The sequence below is a fragment of the Triticum dicoccoides genome, chromosome 4A (genome assembly GCF_002162155.2).
Source record: "Triticum dicoccoides isolate Atlit2015 ecotype Zavitan chromosome 4A, WEW_v2.0, whole genome shotgun sequence".
NCBI classification, from domain to species: Eukaryota; Viridiplantae; Streptophyta; class Magnoliopsida; order Poales; family Poaceae; genus Triticum; species Triticum dicoccoides.
In genome coordinates this window covers 575,107,665-575,126,643 of record NC_041386.1, presented here as the reverse complement: position 1 = coordinate 575,126,643, position 18,979 = coordinate 575,107,665, and the positions used below count along the sequence as shown (strand labels likewise).

The 18,979-nt window shown below is 42.2% G+C and overlaps 2 protein-coding genes across 2 annotated transcripts; both read left to right on the top strand.

The window, feature by feature from the left end:
- The first annotated feature begins 701 nt into the window (after positions 1-701).
- LOC119283679 lies at positions 702-8,316 on the top strand. The gene is made up of 7 exons (XM_037563123.1): positions 702-773; positions 1,293-1,802; positions 2,189-2,539; positions 4,874-4,964; positions 5,052-5,093; positions 5,180-5,241; positions 7,996-8,316. Exons 1-7 carry the CDS (start codon positions 702-704, stop codon positions 8,314-8,316), a joined length of 1,449 nt encoding a protein of 482 aa, XP_037419020.1.
- A 5,727-nt stretch (positions 8,317-14,043) lies between these two features.
- On the top strand, positions 14,044-18,646 carry LOC119283678. Its single transcript, XM_037563122.1, has 8 exons — positions 14,044-14,179; positions 14,265-14,339; positions 14,710-15,219; positions 15,606-15,956; positions 16,826-16,917; positions 17,008-17,048; positions 17,142-17,203; positions 18,545-18,646. The coding sequence occupies exons 1-8, from the start codon at positions 14,162-14,164 to the stop codon at positions 18,644-18,646; spliced, it is 1,251 nt and encodes a 416-aa protein (XP_037419019.1). The 5' UTR covers positions 14,044-14,161.
- The last annotated feature ends 333 nt before the right edge of the window (positions 18,647-18,979 follow it).

Sequence of the window (18,979 nt, the reverse complement as noted above, 5' to 3'; positions counted from 1 at the left end):
CTCAAAATGCAATTCCTGTTTTTTGTTTGGTTGGTTTGCTGACCTTATGCATGCGAAGATTTCTCATTGTGCTTTGAGTGGCGTCAGTAAGGGCAAGTTAGCTATTTGTGGGAGCCATTAACCAGTGAATATCTACTTCTTGTTGAACTGTAACATCAAATATAGCTTTTGGTTCTAGATTTTCATAATTTATATGCACCGGAGTTTCTAGCACCTGGTCAACTGGTATTTGATAAACTTGTTTGGCCCTTCATTTTGCATATAGCATCAGGATTTATACATAGTAAATGTAATGTTTTCTATTTGCAGCACATGTTTACGCTTCCGCGATGCGCAATCCATTTTAGATTGGACTCATTTTATCTCAGGGTCTTCTGTATCATTGTTTGACCATGGCAGGATTGTAGTAATCTTGTTTGGAGCATAATTCAAAATTAAATTTCCTTGTTTCAGAAAAACGGAAGTATGGAATTGAAATTTGAGGAGGTTGCTGCCCTAGACAAAGATAACGTTAATGGTGAAGATGGATCAATTACAGTAAGAAGTGCGTATCCACTGGGTCCTTGCCCTCACTTTGAATATACTGAGGGAATCGATATGACAAAGATCGATGAGGTATGATGACTATCCATCTCTGTGATATTCTTTCCCCTTCTTTTTTCTTTCCCAGTGCTGACTCTTGACATCCTCTCTTTCAGCTTATGGCAGAAAGGTCTCTTTCCATGGCCAAGTCCAGAGCAAATGACATAATCATCCCAGACCCTACTCCTGAGGTTTTTGTTACCTTACCTTCATTTACAGAATCCGTTTGATGAGTCATTCCATTATATTAGTTGTTTGGTTTACGAAAGTGCTGGGCGGACGACACGCCATGCACGACAGTGGAACGACGCCGAATCCAGCCGTCGACTGCACTTCATTCACGTGCATGGACGGACTGATATATATGATCGTTCGCAAATCGTTCGCACACCATCGTGTGCATAGCATCGCTCTTTGGTTTAACTCTGTAATATTATTGGGTACTTACATTTACTGAAACAATATATTTATTGTTGTCATATATGAACCTTAGATAGGAACCATGATAGCTTTAGACCCCCTTGCTTTTTCTTCTCTCCTTGTTGGTACCTCATGTTCGGTATCTGTAGCCTACACAACTTGCTTGGGTTACAAGGTTTTGTTGTTTTATTGTTGTTGTTGTCATATATTCACCTCCAGTTAATTTTGTTGTGCTTTTAGTCGGATAACTGATGCCTTTCACCTTTTTCGACTGTGACGGATCCATCTAGTGGGTGTGTGATGACTTCTTCGACAAGTATGCCAAATTGGAGGCCATCTTTTTAAAAGATAATGTCCGGTGCTTCCTCCGATTATTCAGGAACGGTGGGGCCAAGGCCATGTCATGGGATCTTTCCATCACAGCAGAAACCTTAACCTTCTTGGTCAGTTTCAATGCCCTGCAATGTGCACAACTTGTGTTGGAGGGCGAGGCACCTGAGCTCCGTGAGATGCACGCCAATCCCAACTGCATAAACAAATATGGATACTTCCCGCTCCACCAAGCTGCTGAAAGGTTCTCTGTTGACATGATCAAGCTGCTTTTACGTCATGGTGCATCAGCCAATGTACGCACAGTTGGCAAGGAAATTATTGAGGATCTACTCCCGCTGCATGTCGCAGTAGAGAATACTTGCCTGCATAAGTATCTGGAGGACAATCTGGAGGACAATCTTTCTCCCAGCCAGAATCATCTGGATTATATCTACAAGCTCATCCGTCTGCTGTGTCTACCTGAAATGGTCTGTTTCACTTCCCTCCCTTTACGAATTACTACTTTTGCAGCATGACATACGAGTAACTGTGGTCATACCATAGATCCCTAACAGCTGTTATAATGATATTAGTGATACTAAGGACTGGGCATCCTTTCATCTCCATTTGTCAGAGAAAGTAGAGTTTCTGTTTGTTACTGCATGTTCTTATAGTAAACGATAACGAGTCTTCATTGGACTATACAAAAACTGTTGCTAGTAACTAATTTCATTTTCTTTTCCTTGGAAATTGGACCTAATCCATATTTACTTTGATAGAGGAAACAAAGCGAAATATAGAAAGTTATTTAACTGTATTTGCTTGCATACAAATGCTAAATGCACTTAGATTTTTGTTCCTTGTTGTTCTACAGAAGATCTTCTTGGATACAACTAGACTACTTGCAGAAAAAACAAATAATCTACTTGAAGAGCTCTGGAAGTACATTGAGGATGGAAAACTTATCCAGTCTGCAGTTCTACTACTGGCTACTCAAGAGCAGATACGTGGAGGCTGTTCCTCCAGTAGTAAGAAAGATGGGTTTGACATTATCAAGAGCAGTATACTGAGGCTTTCATTTGCCTTGATATGGGGGAAAGGTTCAAATGAAATGCCACAGAAGCTTCTGGAGGAAATGAAGGCACTTCATTGCGCAGGGCTGCTTGTTGATGTAATTTCCCGTGTCGGTGAACCTCTTTCTGCATACATTCAAGCACATTCAGAGGTACACGTTTTTGGTACATTGCAGCTGTGGTGCCTCATATCTGTTACTAATGTTTTAATACTATTTGTAAATACATGCACTAGTCTTAGCAAGAAGTATGTTAATAATCTGATGTCAACTGAAAAGAACAATATCTTATGCTCCCTCCGTCTGGGTTTACGGGGCTGGCGGGCGTCCGAACAACAGCCACGCCTGCTTCTGACCACCCAAAACCCTCCTTCCTCTCCCGCACGCGTTCCCGCCAGGCGCCAGCTACCCACATTCATGCTGATGTAGAGCAGCCGCTCTATATTGAAGCCGACACAGAGCGGATGCGACCTCTCACTGGCTCTGCCATTGAAGCGGTGTGCCGGCCGAGGGTGCCGCCCGTTGCACGTCTGGCTGAACACGCCTCCTCGCCGTATTCAAACATCTCCATTAAACCCGTGTGTGCCAAGAAACCTACTTCGGCCACACGTCTATTCACGAGTGGGTCGGCATTAACCACAACGCCGTGCAAGGTCCTCTCGTCAGCCGGCTATTTAAAGGAGGCCAGACGCCGGGCAAGAATTGCACCACTCCACCGCCTCCCATCTTGCCCTGCCACCATTTTCTCCACCCTTCCGATGGCATCCGACGAGCAGGAAGAGCAGTTCACCGGCATAAAAGCCGGCTGGGTGGCCCGCCGAGCCCATCGGATACGAGTCAGGCAACTCGCTGCTCCACCTCCCTCGCCTAGCCCAACGGAGCAAGTTACCTCTCCAAGCTGGCGCGTGGTTCAACAACTTGCCGCTCCAAGCTAGTTCGCGAAGGAGTGGCGAGTTGCTCCAAGCAGGCACGCGGGGGAGCACGGCGGAACGGGCATCGTGGCTGCCATGGGTGAGGCCATCCCCCGTACCATCCGCCGTCAATGTTGGCGGAACCGCGCTCGGTCAGTGGAGAAATACGTGGAGATCGACGAGTCGGTGGCGACCAGTGCGTCCGCGCCCGCCGCCGCCGTTAACATCGAGGAAAAGTAGAACACGGGAGGCCACCGCCGCTTGGGTCCCAGGAAGGCCACTGGCGATGCGTCGCCGACGTGCACAGTCGGTGACTTCATCGGTTCAGCGCAGACCATCGTCGACCCACGCATCGGCTTCATGGAAGCGGAGTACGCACCCTTCCCCTCCGGCTGAAGCACCCCCTTTGCCACTCGATGAGCGGCGCAGCCGGACATAGGGAAGATACGGGGGAAGAGTATACCTCCAGGGCTAACGGGGCTCCCGGCAGTCCAATGAGCGGGCTGTCGGACATGGGGAAGACAAAGGGATCCGCCGCGGCTGGCCGTAGACTAGTGTACATACTTTTACCTTTTTAATGGTTCAGCGTTGGAGATGCCCTTAGCAACAAAATAGCATGTATGAACATCAAGTGTTTTGCCAATGCTATTGCATGGTGCATGAATAGAGAACATGCTAAGAGTAACGTGGTTACTCTTGCTCCTCAAAAAAAAGAATAGAGAACATGCGCTTGTGTCATTTCTCTCTGTCTATTTTCGACGCATGGCAGATAAACTAGCAAAAATGAGCACTTCCATGTTTTCATGGCCGCAGCTGTTTGGCAGGGCTCCAGCTCCAAATATTCTAGGTGCTGGAGCCGGGGGTATGTTAAGGGTGTTGACATGAGCCTTCTTTGTTCATGTTAGACTAGAAATTTATGCTTAAGATACAAAATTTAGCCTACAAACTCCAGGTTCTGCAAGAAACAGGGAGTTGTAGCTCATACCTTAACTTCTCTGTGGCTCTGGAGGACAGTCTAATTCAATTCAAAAACACTAGGTGTATGCAATTCATGACTAACCTTTTTAGTTTGTCTGAACTTTATTTTATTTCATATAGCCTAAATCAAATACGTTTATTATAGTTGGAATTTGAGTAACTGTAAAGTTTAATTAAGTGTGATGCGGTTCTTGACTACTTTTCAAGGTCTGGATCATAAGCTTTGGACTACAAAACTTGTGGCAGCTAACAGGTTTTGCTTTAAGATATCAAAGATACATCAATCTAGATGAATCCACATAGGTATATTATGTACTCCCTCCGTCCCATAATGTAAGACGTTATTACATCTGATATGTGTACATTATGGGATGGAGGGAGTAGTTTATAAAACCTAGTAGTGATTGTATGTTTGTAACTGTTTTTGCACACTGTTCTATTGCCTTCCAATTCATGTTGTATAACTGCAGTTTCTCCTTCAAACAGTTTTTTCCATCATCTCGCTGCTTACCCTTGGTTATATGTTTGCTAAATTGTATATACAGTAGATCTGTGTTAGCCATATATTGCCTTATACAACAGTTTGTATGTCATGTAGGTGCCCCATGCTGAGGTCTTGGAACATGTTTCATCTATCCTGAAGGAGTATGGATTTTGCCCTACTGGAGATTCCATGGACACTTTAACCTGTACTACTCTTTGTATTACTTCACACAACAATTTTCTATGTAAAATAAATGGTCGTTTTGCTGATTATTTTATTTTATCTTCTTGAAGCCAGCCTTATGACTGCAAAATGTCGAACGGAGAGTCATGTGGTACAGTTGTGTCAGGCTCAAGTGATTCTTGTTAAGTTTATCAAACATGAGTCTAATATCTCCTTTTTTCTTTAAATGGATAATAGGGTCTACAGATGCAAACAGGGCAGCTATGAAAACAGCCAATCTGCATGCTGCAAAGGAAAAGGTAATGCGTCTACTTTTGGATAGACTGATGGTGGTTGGTAATGAGTAACAATGTTGTGGCGGCAAAATGAAAGGAAGCTATAAGAAATTTTGCCCTTTCCCCTTTCTTTCACCTTATTTAAAATTATGTGAAGTGAAAATTTCCCAAATTGATGAATCCCATGAAGGCTTTTGGATACATAGTAAAATCTTTGTTTTAAGGTTTGCTTTTTTGACCTTTGACTGCTCGACTTGCCCTAATCTCGGGTCCAGGTCACTACTGTTGGAGGTGAGGGCCTCTCCCTTATGGCATGGGAGCACAGTACACAAACACAAGTCACCATTAGACCTTAATGCTAATTTTGGTGCAGCAGCACCGAGCAGCTTTGCCTACACCTTATGGCAGCACAAAATGGGTCACTAACTAGAGCACAAAGTGATGGTTTTGGTGCTGCAAAGCTGGGTGCTTTCTAGTGGTGTATTCATCCATATTTAAAGAGTACAAGTATTCGCGTTCTAATGGACTTTGGCTACTGAACCTGGACAGGTTCAAGCTGCTTCCAGTGCTCATTAATTGAGCTACTCCCTCTGATCCATATTACTTGTCGCTCACACGGATGTATCTAGGCGTATTTCAGTGCTAGATACATCCATTTGAGTGACAACTAATATGGATCGGAGGAATACAAAATATCTAAATTCTAGCCTACAATAATACCTAGTTTGTGTTCACACACACTGCCTACAATACCGTGTGTGTGTGTGTGTATAAACTAGGTTTTACTACTAGGACAAAGAACCCAAAAAAAGGCAGCTTGGTGCATGTAGCTCCCGCTTGTGCAGGGTGTGCAGGGTCCGGGAAAGGTCTGAACACTTTGGGTTTTTTGTACGCAGCCTTCCCTGCATTTCTGCAAGAGGTTGTTTTCAGGGTTTTCGTACTAGGACAGCCAAGCAGAAAACAGTCATCCAATACTTGTCTGTATGGATGGAACTCTATTTATATATGCAATTCCCCATATCCGACGCACTTGACAGCAATCTTCGCTGCCTTGCTTGCTGGCTAAGCCACCATGGCTGGTTTGCCTTCCTTCTTTGAAGCAGAAAGAAATAGCTAGTTTGGCACTGCTTTGAGTTGCCTCCAAATGCGTATGACCTATCGCAGTGCCATGGCATTCCAACTATGATTCATCTCTGCCATCCTAATGTGTTGTGTTTTCCATCAGATTCTTTACCAAAGAAAAGGGCTAAATGCAATAAAAAGTAGGCATAATTAGCTTAATAAGTTGCTGAACTGTGTAGATTCCAAGTAAGACTTGCACATTGTTGTTATTACTTATTTCCAACAGCTTAGTGTTCTTGAATGATTTGTTGCATCTGAAATTTATTTGGTGCCTGCGAGAAAGATTCTGATAAAAGAATATGCGCGTAATATAATCGTTGAGGCAATAAAAAATGCATGTTTCAGTTGCTATGTTTGTGCCATGTCTTGTACTGGTTCAATAGCTTATTACCCCCTCCTTTCCGGTTTAAGGGCCCTAGGGCTCATCTTTAAAAAAAATGTTTTTCTGTTTTCTTAGTCTCAATTCTACTACTTACCATCACATGTTCAGATTTTAAGGTGCATTAAATCATTGCATGCAAGAATCAAGAGACAACTCACATATGCATGCACAAGTTCTTGGTCATTTAGTGGTCATGCATGCATGCGTTGTAATTAATGCATCGATAACACAACTTTCTGGGGAAAACGAGTGTACTAATCAAGTAATTTTGCAAACTACAAAATTTATTCCACCACTCACCATCTATCTTGGTTGGAGGAATTTTCAATTAAGCCCTATAAACCGGAAAGGAGGGAGTATGTTGCTTTAGGCTGGTCATAGTGGGAGTAATTTAGCTAGTAACATAGTGCAACCCAAGATAACTTTGCTTATGTGGCATGTACTAGTTAATGGGGAGGTGTTTTGAGTAACATAATATGTTACCATCGCATAACACTTATGACATGTTTTGAGTTACATAAAATGAGTCTACAAGCTAATAAATACAACCACCTTTGACACTACCTCTATGTTACTCCCCACTATGAATGTAGTAACATACTTAGACTAGTGTCATATGCATGACACTAGTGTAAGTTACTCCCCACTATCATAGTAGTAGTAACATAACATACCCCAAGGCAAATTTGCTTATGTGGCAAGAATTTAATGAGGGGATAGATGCTTGTGGTGACATAATATGTTACTTAACACACCCTGAGGCAAAATGAGTCTACATCTCAATTAATGAAGGCTTGCATCCATATGTAACTATCCATTAGAGCATGGTTAATAATATAGCCAGTTGCTGGCTATATGAAACTGCCATGTCACCTGTACTCATCATTCATAGTCACTTTATACAATAGTGTAGGCTATAAGGTTGGCTATCTTATCTCTTTCTCTTTCTTCACATTTATTGTAATTGCCTTGGAATACATATAGCTAGGCTCTTGCATGAGAGCCTACTTTCTTTACTTTCTCACATCTTTACTTTCTATAAGCCCACTATCGTACTTGCTCTTATGGAGGTAGTAACATAGACTAGTAACATATGCATGTTACTAGTCTAAGATACTTCCCACTACTTAATTACTGCACTGTAGTAACGTCATTCATATCTTATGATACCCAATTTTGTGTATTGATCAACATACAACATCTCAAGTGAGAGGTGCTGGCTGATCATGCTCATCTGGTTTCTTATGTTGTATCTGTATTGCAATATGTGACAGGCTGCGAGAAAGGAAGCAGGTGGAGGATGGGATCCCACATATGCAAGGAGAAGTTTTTCCCCATATTGGAGATCAGTGTTACAAGCCCGGTTTCCTGTGAAGGTGTATCCAGCCTATGCAAGAACAGATGCTAGGTCTGGGCTTGATCTTGAACAACTCCGTGTCTCTCTGAGAAGCTCAAAGGCCAATGGATCTACTCCAACTCCAAATATAGTCCTTCCGGTGCGAAGGATCTCACCACTTACAAAAAATAATCAACCCACAAGGCGCTTTATCACTACTGTTACTGGTGCATTCAAGCTCTTGAAGGCTCTAAAGTAGAGTAGAAAGGTATGCCAGGAGTTTCATCTCACTGTCCCAAGTTTTCTAAACATGCACCACATAAACACATGGAAAGAAAGAGCTGTCGTGCTGCCACCTTTAACTAGTAAGATAAGTTGTTGATATAACATTAAGGAGTGGTGATTTGCTTGATAGGGTTGGGTATTCTATTATTTTGTCATTTTCCCGCTGTTGTAAGTTTGTAGTTTCCATGTTCTTCTACTTCAACACGGCTACGCCAAGCTTGGGTGTATGTTTGTTTGCTTGGCAATGAGCAACCCTGCTGTTATCTCTTTCCTCCAACTGGTCCATATGCAAATAATTTAGATGATAGTGACATCCAAATCCTTGTGGATGTGAAGCAACAGAGATGTACTTACTGTGTAGTATGTTAGCCCTGGAAATGTACATCACATTTGATCTTAGTAGTCATCCTAACACCGATAATGTGGGTTGAGAAGCCAGTGCTCAATGTGGTGCTGCTCCATTAACTAAACCATGTGAAAGCTGAGCTAATAATGAGTGGCTTCTATTGATGCCCACTGACAACAAGTTGTTGAGAAGCTTTCAAGTGCTTCTTCAACCTCCTGCACGTAGACATGCTTTGTGTTCAGTTATTTGACCTTAGTGTTGCCTAACAACCCACTACTACTTGCTTACACATCCTTGTCCGAATAGACACAGGTGAAGACCTTGGTTGGTAGGCTGGGTTCTTTCATGTCGCATCATAGTAGGTCATTGATAATTGGATGTGGAGATGCAGTCCTACCTTAAGCTTATGTCCTATGACAACCTCTAAAGTTTGTACTCCAGTTGATCACTAAAGTAAAGCTAGTGATCTCTGAATTGAGTGTGAAAAAGGATTTGGCTTCAACTAAATATTTTTGGCTTTTGATGCCGAACAATGTGTCAATGAGCCTGAACCTGCATTAGCATGGGAGAATTTTATTTCCTTTCTGTCCATGTCAGTTTTCATTTTCTATCCAAGTTCTGATTTTGTTGATTTCCCCCCATTTTGGTGAACTCTGCAGGGGGCTCAACTTCTTGGAAATAATCGGGTTGATTAGCATCATCAGCATAACCTTGTCACTAGGGAGGCGATCTGAGGTTTTAGACTGATTCCTGACCATAATCTGTGATTCGAGTCATGTAGATGTGGTGGTGTCCTGTAATGTATGTCAAATGTGTGCGTGGTCTGTTCTAGTCTCGTCGCGGAATAAGTCTGGATGGAGGAATTCTCTCGAAAAAGAGAAGACTGGATGGAGATGGCTCGTAACATTGAGGTTTAGCCTTTGCACAGTTTCAAGTACGCTGGAAAATCTGCGATTTCGTTGTCTGCACCTCTCGACTGGACCGTGGCAATGTTTAACGTTATCTCTGATTTTTTTTAAACTTCAATGTTGTACTAGCACACATGTCCGTGTGTTGCAATGGGAGAGGGAGAAAAAATATATATTTTGCAGTGTCAAAAAACGTCTTACATTATGGGACGGAGGGAGTAACTCTAAAACATGTACTATTAACAAGCTTCAGAGATCATACTGAGACTCACTGATTTTAACTCTTAAGGACGAGCCTAGCAAAATGACACGAAAAGTTCACGTCAAAACGCTATTCTGATTGTCACATCACACATTGATCGTGTCGGAGCGAATGTCAATTTTCATGAAGCAGGTTGGCCAGATTCAGGAAACACGTGTAAAGTGTAGTGTTATTATTAGGTTATAGACTTATATTGTATTGGAATATGTGATGTTACGGTAACTAGCTAAATTACTGAAACTATCTCTCTTCTTATTAACTCATTGCCATATAGGCAAATTCGTTGAGTTGGACTTCATGTTACCGTTAAAGTTACTCCCACTATGACTAGTTTTATAGCTCGGACCCTGCTGCTTTTAGACCTGGCAAACAACCTGGTGTCGGCGGAGGTTTGACCAGGCACATTCACTATCTGTTTCTTTGGATCTTTTGTGACCTTGAGGCGGGTGAGTATGGTGCTCAAAGTGGCCGAGACAATCTTGTACTCCCCCCTTCCTAAATGTAAGCCATTTTAGAGGTTCTAATATGGACTGAATGCGGAACAAAATGAGTGAATCTATATTTTAAAATATGTCTATACATCTATTCGTAGTTTGTATCGAAATTTTAAAAGTTTTATATTCAGAAACGGAAGGAGTACTTGTGCATGATAAAATCGTTGTTGGAAGGTAAGGGAATCTCCAACGGCAACCCGCAAATTCCTCTGGTATATGTCTGTTTTTGTGTTCAGACATGGTTCGCAGATATGATACGGGAGAGAGCCATCCAACGCTAATTACAAAGTATCCAACTGGGAGGAGAAAACGTAGGTGGGGACCATGCATATGCTGGGATATTGTGGTGTGGTGTCCGGTTGGAAGGAGAGAGAGGAGAGGGGGACTATGCGTGTGCAGATAGAGAGAGTAGAGAGCAGGACCACGCAGATGCTTTTGGTTGGTCAAGTGGATGTCCGGACTTCAGTATAGCTCCTCATGTTTGTCTTCACTTTGCTAGAAAACGAACGTTCAAACTACTTCGTGGACTGCTGCAGGACCACGTTGGATTGCAAAAGTGAACAAAAGTGTCTGGTGAGACATACCGAAGTTTTGCGTTCCCCCTTGAAGATGTTAAAAGATTATGGATGTCGCCTAGAGGGGGAGGGGGTGAATAGACGATTTAAAATAATTACGGTTTAGGCTTGAACACATGCGGAATAAACCTAGTGGTTAATTTGTCAAGCACAAAATCTACAACGAATAGGCTCACCTAGGTGCACCAACAATTTATGCTAAGCAAGATAAATAGCTAAGTGATAGCAAGATATATAACATGAGACACTATGTCTATCACAAAGTAAAGTGCATAAGTAAAGGGCTCGGGTAAGAGATAAACGAGGCACGTGGAGACGATGATGTATTCCGAAATTCACACCCTTGTGGATGCTAATCTTCGTTCGGAGCGGTGTGGAGGAACAATGCTCCCCCAAGAAGCCACTAGGGCCACCGTAATCTCCACACACCCTCGCACAAACAAGATGTCGTGATTCCACTAAGAGACCCTTGAGGGCGGTCACCGAACCCGTACAAATGGCAACCCTTGGGGGTGGTCACCGAATCCATACACTTTGGCAATCCTTGGAGGCGGTCACCAAAACCCGTCAAATTGCTCGGGGCACCTAATTGGAGACCCCGACGCTTGACCAGAGCTTTACACCATAATGATTGAACTCCGACAACACCAACCGTCTAGGGCACCAAGGCACCCAAGAGGACAAGCTCTAGGGTGCCCAAACACCCAAGAGTAGCAAGCTTCTCAACTTCAGTTTCACGTATCACCGCAGAGAACTCAAACTGATGCACCAAATGCAATGGCAAGGGAACACAGAGTGCCCAAGTCCTTCTCTCCCAAATTCTAACAAAGCAACTAATGCTAGGGAGGAAAATGAGAAGAACGAAGAAGACCTCTATACCAAATCTTATAATTATCCACATCATTTCAAGAAAACCACCTTTTTCCCATGCCTACAGTTATCTGGGAAGATTTCTCTAACTGTTTTGGGTGTGTGCTCTCGGCACTAACTTCTGAAAATACTCAAATTAAATACTCAAAACACAACAAAAAACTCAAAATAAAACAGAACAAAACCCGGTTAAAAAAACAGAAACAAAAAGGAAAAAAGTTCTTTATGGGCTGGCCCATTTTGAATCGGATGGTCTGGTTGTTACTTTTTTCGCTTAGTGGGCTAGCGGCCCAGGTGAGGGCCGCCGTGATATTTGCACGCATAAAGAACATGCTATAGCCACCCCCAAGCTCCCATTTCCCAGACCCACACGCAGCCAGCCACATACCGTGAGGAGCGAGGGGAGTGGCCGACGTGCCGTCACCTCCCTCCAGATCCGCGGCGAGCCGTGAACGAGGTACTACCATCGCACCGCACGGACACCGCTCTCGTTGATATCTAATCTGTTATGTATGGTTTGTGATGAAGTGTGCCGAATCTTGCCCTAGAATCTTGCCCTAGAGTACTAATGAAATTGTCGGTCGGGCTTTCTCTGATACGTTTACGGTCGACTACAGCTGATTATATAAAGCCTAGATAAATTATTACTGTTGTATAGTTCCTGATTGATCTAGTTTCCGATCTATCAATTCGCTGACGGTTCTCTATAATGAACATCTAATGTCTCGTCCCATATCGTCAAGCCTTGCTGTTTTTTTTTTGTGACTGTTGATTCACAAGTTCCTTACAAAGATATGCCGTGGTTATTTCAAGAGGAAGGAACTCGTGTCAAAAAATCACAAACCGGATGCATTACCACTGGCTGTATCTTGAGAAAGATGGAATCTTTCCCTGATCGGCAGAAGGGGATGAATCCTTTGCAGATCAGAAGAAATATATCATCAGATAAGCAGTTAAATTGGAGCTGTGGGGTGGTAGCAGCGAAGGTGGGGGTGGGGGTGGGGGACAAATGGGGTTGCCTGAGGGCCGAGAGGATTTCATGATGTTGGGAGGATGGAGAGCGTGAGGTTTCTGGAATCCTGTCCTACTCGCTCGGTGATGAGTGGCGGAAATATGAGATTGGTTTCCGCAGATAGCAAGGCCTTGCTCTCGGGCGTGCCAGTAAGATTTGGAGGACAACGACAAGAGCTTGGATGCTGTTTTAGACCTGTGAAAATGCCAGGCCAGAATGGGTCGGGCCTCAAGAAACTCCTCATGACTGCGCAGCTGTAAATCTCTCTGCTCTTGCCTTGCTGTAAGGCCAAGTTTGAAACAGCTATCTGCTTTAAAGTTGGGATCAGCATCTGCTGGTTACAGCCCTCAGATTCTATGTTGTTCCTCGTATGAAAATGTCAAATCTGGACGTTGGACTGAAAGCTTAATTTTCTTGAACCTCGTTTTGTCTGCGCAATATTTATTCTCAGTTGCTTCCTAGCCATCTGTATGTGTATCTACTCTGCGAGTTTTATATAAGACAACTGAGTCATGATGTCCTTTTTCTATACGAAGTAAATATGATACTCAAAATGCAGTTCCTGTTTTTTGTTTGGTTGGTTTGCCGACCTTCAGCATGTGAAGATCTCTCATTTTGCTTTGAGTGGCATCAGTAAGGGCAAGGAGAGCTGTGATTCTGGACCATGGTTCAGCCGAACCTATGGTCGACGCCGTACGATTCAACATCCTGCTACATGTGGATCCGCGTCACGCATTGTTTAACATGCAAACAGCTCCCATCATGCATTTTTTAATCAATCATGCACGGATCCTTATGAAAAGTGTCCATAGATCAATGGTGTCGAGCGTAGGTTCAGCTGAACCATGGTTCCGTATAACATTTTCGTAAGGGCAAGTTAGCTATTCATGGGAGATGTTGAACAGTAACATCAAATTTAGCTTTTAGTTCTAGATTTCCATAATTTATATGCACAGGAGTTTCTAGCACCTGGTCAACTAGTATTTGATAAACTTGTTTGGCCCTTCATTTTGCATATAGCATAAGGATTTATACAGAGTAAATGTAGCATTTTCTATTTGCAGCACATATTTATGTTTCAGTGATGCGTGACCCATTTTAGATAGAACTCATTTTATCTCAGGGTCTTCTGGATCATTGTTTGACCATTGCAAGCCTTGTAGTAGTCTTGTTTGGAGCATAATAAAAATTAAATTTCCTTGTTTCAGACAAACTGAAGGATGGAATTGAAATTTGAGGAGGTATCTGCCCTAGACAAAGATAACGTTAGTGGTGAAGATGGATTAATTACAGTAAGAAGTGCGTATCCACGGACCCGTGGCCCTCACTTTAAACTCACTGAGGGATTTGATATGAGAAAGATTGAAGAGGTATGATAACTGCTCATCTGTGTGATATATTTCTCCCCCTTCATTTTTCATTCCCAGTGCTGACTCTTGACATTCTCTCTTTCAGCTTATGCTAGAAAAGTCTGTTTCGATGGCCAAGTCCATAGCAAATGACATAATCATCCCAGACCCTACTCCCCAGGTTTTTGTTACCTTCATTTATGGAATCCGTTTGATGTTTCATTCCACTATATTAGTTATACTTTGTAAAGCTGTAATATTATGGGGTACTTACGTCTACTAAAACAATATTTTTATTGCTGTCATATATATGAACCTTAGATAGGAACTGTGATAGCTTTAGATCCCCTTGCTTTCTGTTCCCTCCTTGATGGTGCCTCATGTTCGGTATCTTTAGCCTACACCAACTTGCTTGGGTTACAAGGTTTTGTTGTTTTTATTGTTGTTATCATATATGCACCTCCATAGACCACAAGAGAATTAATTTTGTTGTGTTTTTAGTTGGATAACTGATGCCTTTCACCCTTTTCAATTGTGATGGATCAATCTAGTGGGTGTGTGATATCTTCTTCGACAAATACGCCAAATTGGAGCCCATCTTTTTGAAGGATAGTGTCCAGTGCTTCCTTGGATTATTCAAGAGCTGTGGGGGCAGGGGCATGTTATGGAATCTTACCATCACTGCACAAACCTTAACCTTCATGATCAGTTTCAATGCCCTGCAATGTGCACAACTTGTATTGGAGGGCGAGGCACCTGAGCTCCGTGGGATGCACGCCAATCCCAACTGCATAAACAAATATGGATACTTCCCGCTCCACCAAGCTGCTGAAAGGTTCTCTGTTGACATGATCAAACTACTTTTACGCCATGGTGCATCAGCCAATGTACGCACAGTTGGCAAGGAAATTATTGAGGATCTACTCCCGCTGCATGTCGCAGTAGAGAATACTTGCCTGCATAAGTATCTGGAGGACAATCTGGAGGACAATCTTTCTCCCAGCCTGAATCATCTGGATTATATCTACAATCTTATCCGTCTGCTGTGTCTACCTGAAATGGTCTGTTTCACTTCCCTTCCTTTATGAATTACCACTTTTGCAGCATGACATAAAAGTAACTGTGGTCATACCATAGATCCCTGACAGCTGTTATAATGATATTAGTGGTACTAACGACCGGGCATCCTTTCATCTCCATTTGTCAGAGAAAGTAGAATTTCTGTTTGTTAGTACATGTTCTTATAGTAAAGGATAGTTAGTCTTCATTGAACTTACAAAAACTGTTGCTAGTAACTAATTTCATTTTCTTTGCCTTGGAGATTGTCCCTAATCCATATTTACTTTGATAGGAGGAAACAAAGCGGAATATAGAAAGTTATTTAACACTGCTTGCGTGCATACAAATGCTAAATGCACTTAGATTTTTGTTCATTGTTGTTTTACAGAAGATCTTCTTGGATACAACTAGACTGCTTGCAGAAAAAACAAATAATCTACTTGGAGAGCTCTGGAAATACATTAAGGATGGAAAACTTACCCAGTCTGCAATTCTACTGCTGGCCGCTCAAGATCAGATCCGTGGAGGCTGTTCATCCAGTAGTAAGAAAGATGGGTTTGACATCATCAAGAGCAGTATACTGAGGCTTTCATTTACCTTGATATGGGGGAAAGGTTCAAATGAAATGCCACAGAAGCTTCTGGACGAAATGAAGGCACTTTATTGCGCAGGTCTGCTTGTTGATATAATTTCCCGTGTCGGTGAACCTCTTTCTGCATACATTCAAGCACATTCAGAGGTACACATTTTTGGTACATTGCAGCTGTGGTGACTCAGATGTCTGTTACTTACTGTTTTAATACTATTTGTATTTTACTGTTGTTAGTGCTGTTATCTTAAAAAAACATGCACTAGTCTTAGCAAGAAGTATGTTAATAATCTGATGTCAACTGAAAAGAACAGCACTGTATCTTTATACTCCCTCTGTCTGTGTTTACTGGGCTGGTGGGCCAAATGCTAGGACAGGGCACAACGCAGATTTCTGGTGCTTCACATCCAATTAAAGCGAATGAGCTTTTTTGCCTCACGTAATTAACAAGAGTTGCCCCTGGACGTGCACGCTGTGCATGCTCCTGATATTTATTAGCTCCAAATTTCTCTTCTCTTAGTTATCCAGCCAGCCGATTGTTACACAGGAATAGCAAGGAGATCGAGGGGGAAATCTGCACCTTTAATGCGGACTTAATCACGCGTTCCTATGCTCGCTGTCGCTGGCCTAACACACACGGACAGAGATAGTATTTGAAAACTTTGTTATAATATTTCGTTCTGTTTAACAAATCTATACAGAAATGAAATTCATAAAAAATAACACTTCCTCAAGATCATTAGTTGTTTCACAACCATTGGGTCTGGTACTCTGGTTGCATTGAGTGGCTATAGCATAACCAGCATAACTTCATTCTGTTGCGGATTCCCAGTAAAAAAAGACTGTTGTGTCGAGATTTCTACTGCCTTCTAACTCATTGTATAACTGCAGTTTTCTCCTCCAAGCAATTTTTTCCATCATCTTGCTGCTTACCTTGGTTATATGTTTGCTAAATTGTATCTACAGTAGATCTATGTTAGCCATATATTGCCTAATACAATAGCTTGTATGTCATGTAGGTGCCCCATGAGAAGGTCTTGGAACATGTTTCATCTATCCTCAAGGAGTATGGGTTTTGCCCTACTGGAGATTCCATGGACACTTTAAACCTGTACTACTCTTTGTATTACTTCACACAATAATTTTCTATGTTAATAAATGGTCATTTTAGCTGATTATCCTATTTTTTTCCTTCTCAAAGCCAGCCTTATGACTGCAAAAAGTCGGACGGAGAGTCATGCGGTACAGTTGTGTCAGGCTCAAGTGATCCTTTTTACATTTAACAAACATGAGTCTAATCTCTCCTCTCTATTTTTCTTTATAAATGGATAATAGGGTCTACAGATGCAAACAGGGCAGCTACGAAAACGGAAAATCTGCATGCTGCAAAGAAAAAGGTAATCAATCTACTTTTGGATAGACCGATGGTGTTTGGTAATGAGTAACAATATTGTGGCGGCAAAAATAAAGGAAATTATAAGAATTTCTGCTCTTTCCCTTTTTTTTACACCTCACTTTTTAAAAATTATGTGAAGTAAAATTTTCCCAAATTGACAAATCCCTTGAGCGTTTCGGATACATCATAGAATCTTTGTTTTAGGGTGTGTTTTCTTCGCTTTCTGCTCAACTTGCCCTAATCTTGTGTCCAGGTCACTGCTGTTGGAGATGATGGTCTCTCCCTTATGGCACGGCAGCACATACACAAACACAAGTAACCATTAGACCTTAGTGCTGATTTTGGTGCAGCAGCACCAAGCAGCTTTGCCTACACCTTAGGGCAGCACCCGCAAAAAAAAGAGCACAAAATGGGTCGCTAACTAGAGCACAAAGTGATGATTTTGGTGCTGCAAAGCTGGGAAGCTTTCTAGTAATGTATTCAGCCATATTTAAAGAGTACAAGTATTCGTGTTCTAATGGACTTTAGCTACTGAACCTGGACAAGGTTCAAGCTGCTTCCCGTGCTCATTAAATGAGCTACAAAATATCTAAATTCTAGCCTACAATACCTAGCGTGTGTTCACACACACATTTATACAAACTAGATTGTGCCACTAGAACAGCCCAGCAAAAAAAGTCAGCAAGACTTGTCTGTACGGACGGGAACTCTATTCATCGATGCAATTCCCCATATCCGACGCACTCGATTGCACTGTTTGCTGCCTTGCTTGCTGCTAAGCCATCAAGGTTGGTTTGCCTTCCTTTCGGCACTGCTTCGAGTTGCCTCCAAATACGTATGCCCTATTGCAATGCCATGGCATTTCAACTATGATTCATCTCTGCCATCTTAATGTGATGTGTTTCCCACCAGGTTCTTTACCAAGGAACGTGTAGATTCCAAGTAACATCAACATTTGGACTTCACCAAGGGGACTTGCACATTGTTGTTATTTCTAACACCTTATTAGTGTTGATTTGTTGCATCTGAAAAAAAAAATTGGTGCCTCCGAGGAAGATTCTGATAAAAGAATATGCAGTGTAATGTAATCGTTGATGCAATAAGAAAAGCATGTTTCAGTTGCTATGTCTGTGCCATGCCTTGTGCTGGTTCAACAGCTTAGTATGTTGCTTAAGCATGCTGCTTAATTACTACCCTGTAGTAACGTCATTCATATCTGATGATACCCAATTTTGTGCATTGATCAACATACAACATCTCAAGTGAGAGGTGCTGGCTGATCATGCTGGAATATGGATGTATCTGCTTTCTTATGTTGTATCTCTATTGAAATATGTGACAGGCTGCGAGAAAGGAAGTAGGTGGTGGATGGGATCCCACATATGCAAGGAGAAGGTTTTTCCCATATTGGAGATCAGTATTACAAGCCAAGAACAGATGCTAGGTCTGTGCTTGATATTGAACACCTCCACGCCTCTGTGAGAAACTCAATGGCCAATGGATCTACTCCAACTCCTATTATATATAGTTGGTCCAGTGGGAAGAATCTCACCACTTACAAGAAATAATCAACCCACAAGACGCATTATCACTACTGCTACTGGTGCATTGAAGCTCTTGAAGGCGCTAAAGTAGAGTAGAAAGGTATGCCATGAGTTTCATCTTGCTATCCCAAGTTTTCTAAACATGCCCCAGATAAACACATGGAAAAAATGAACTGTGGTGCTGCCACCTTTAACTAGTAAGATAAGTATTTTATTATTGTGGCTTATTTTCC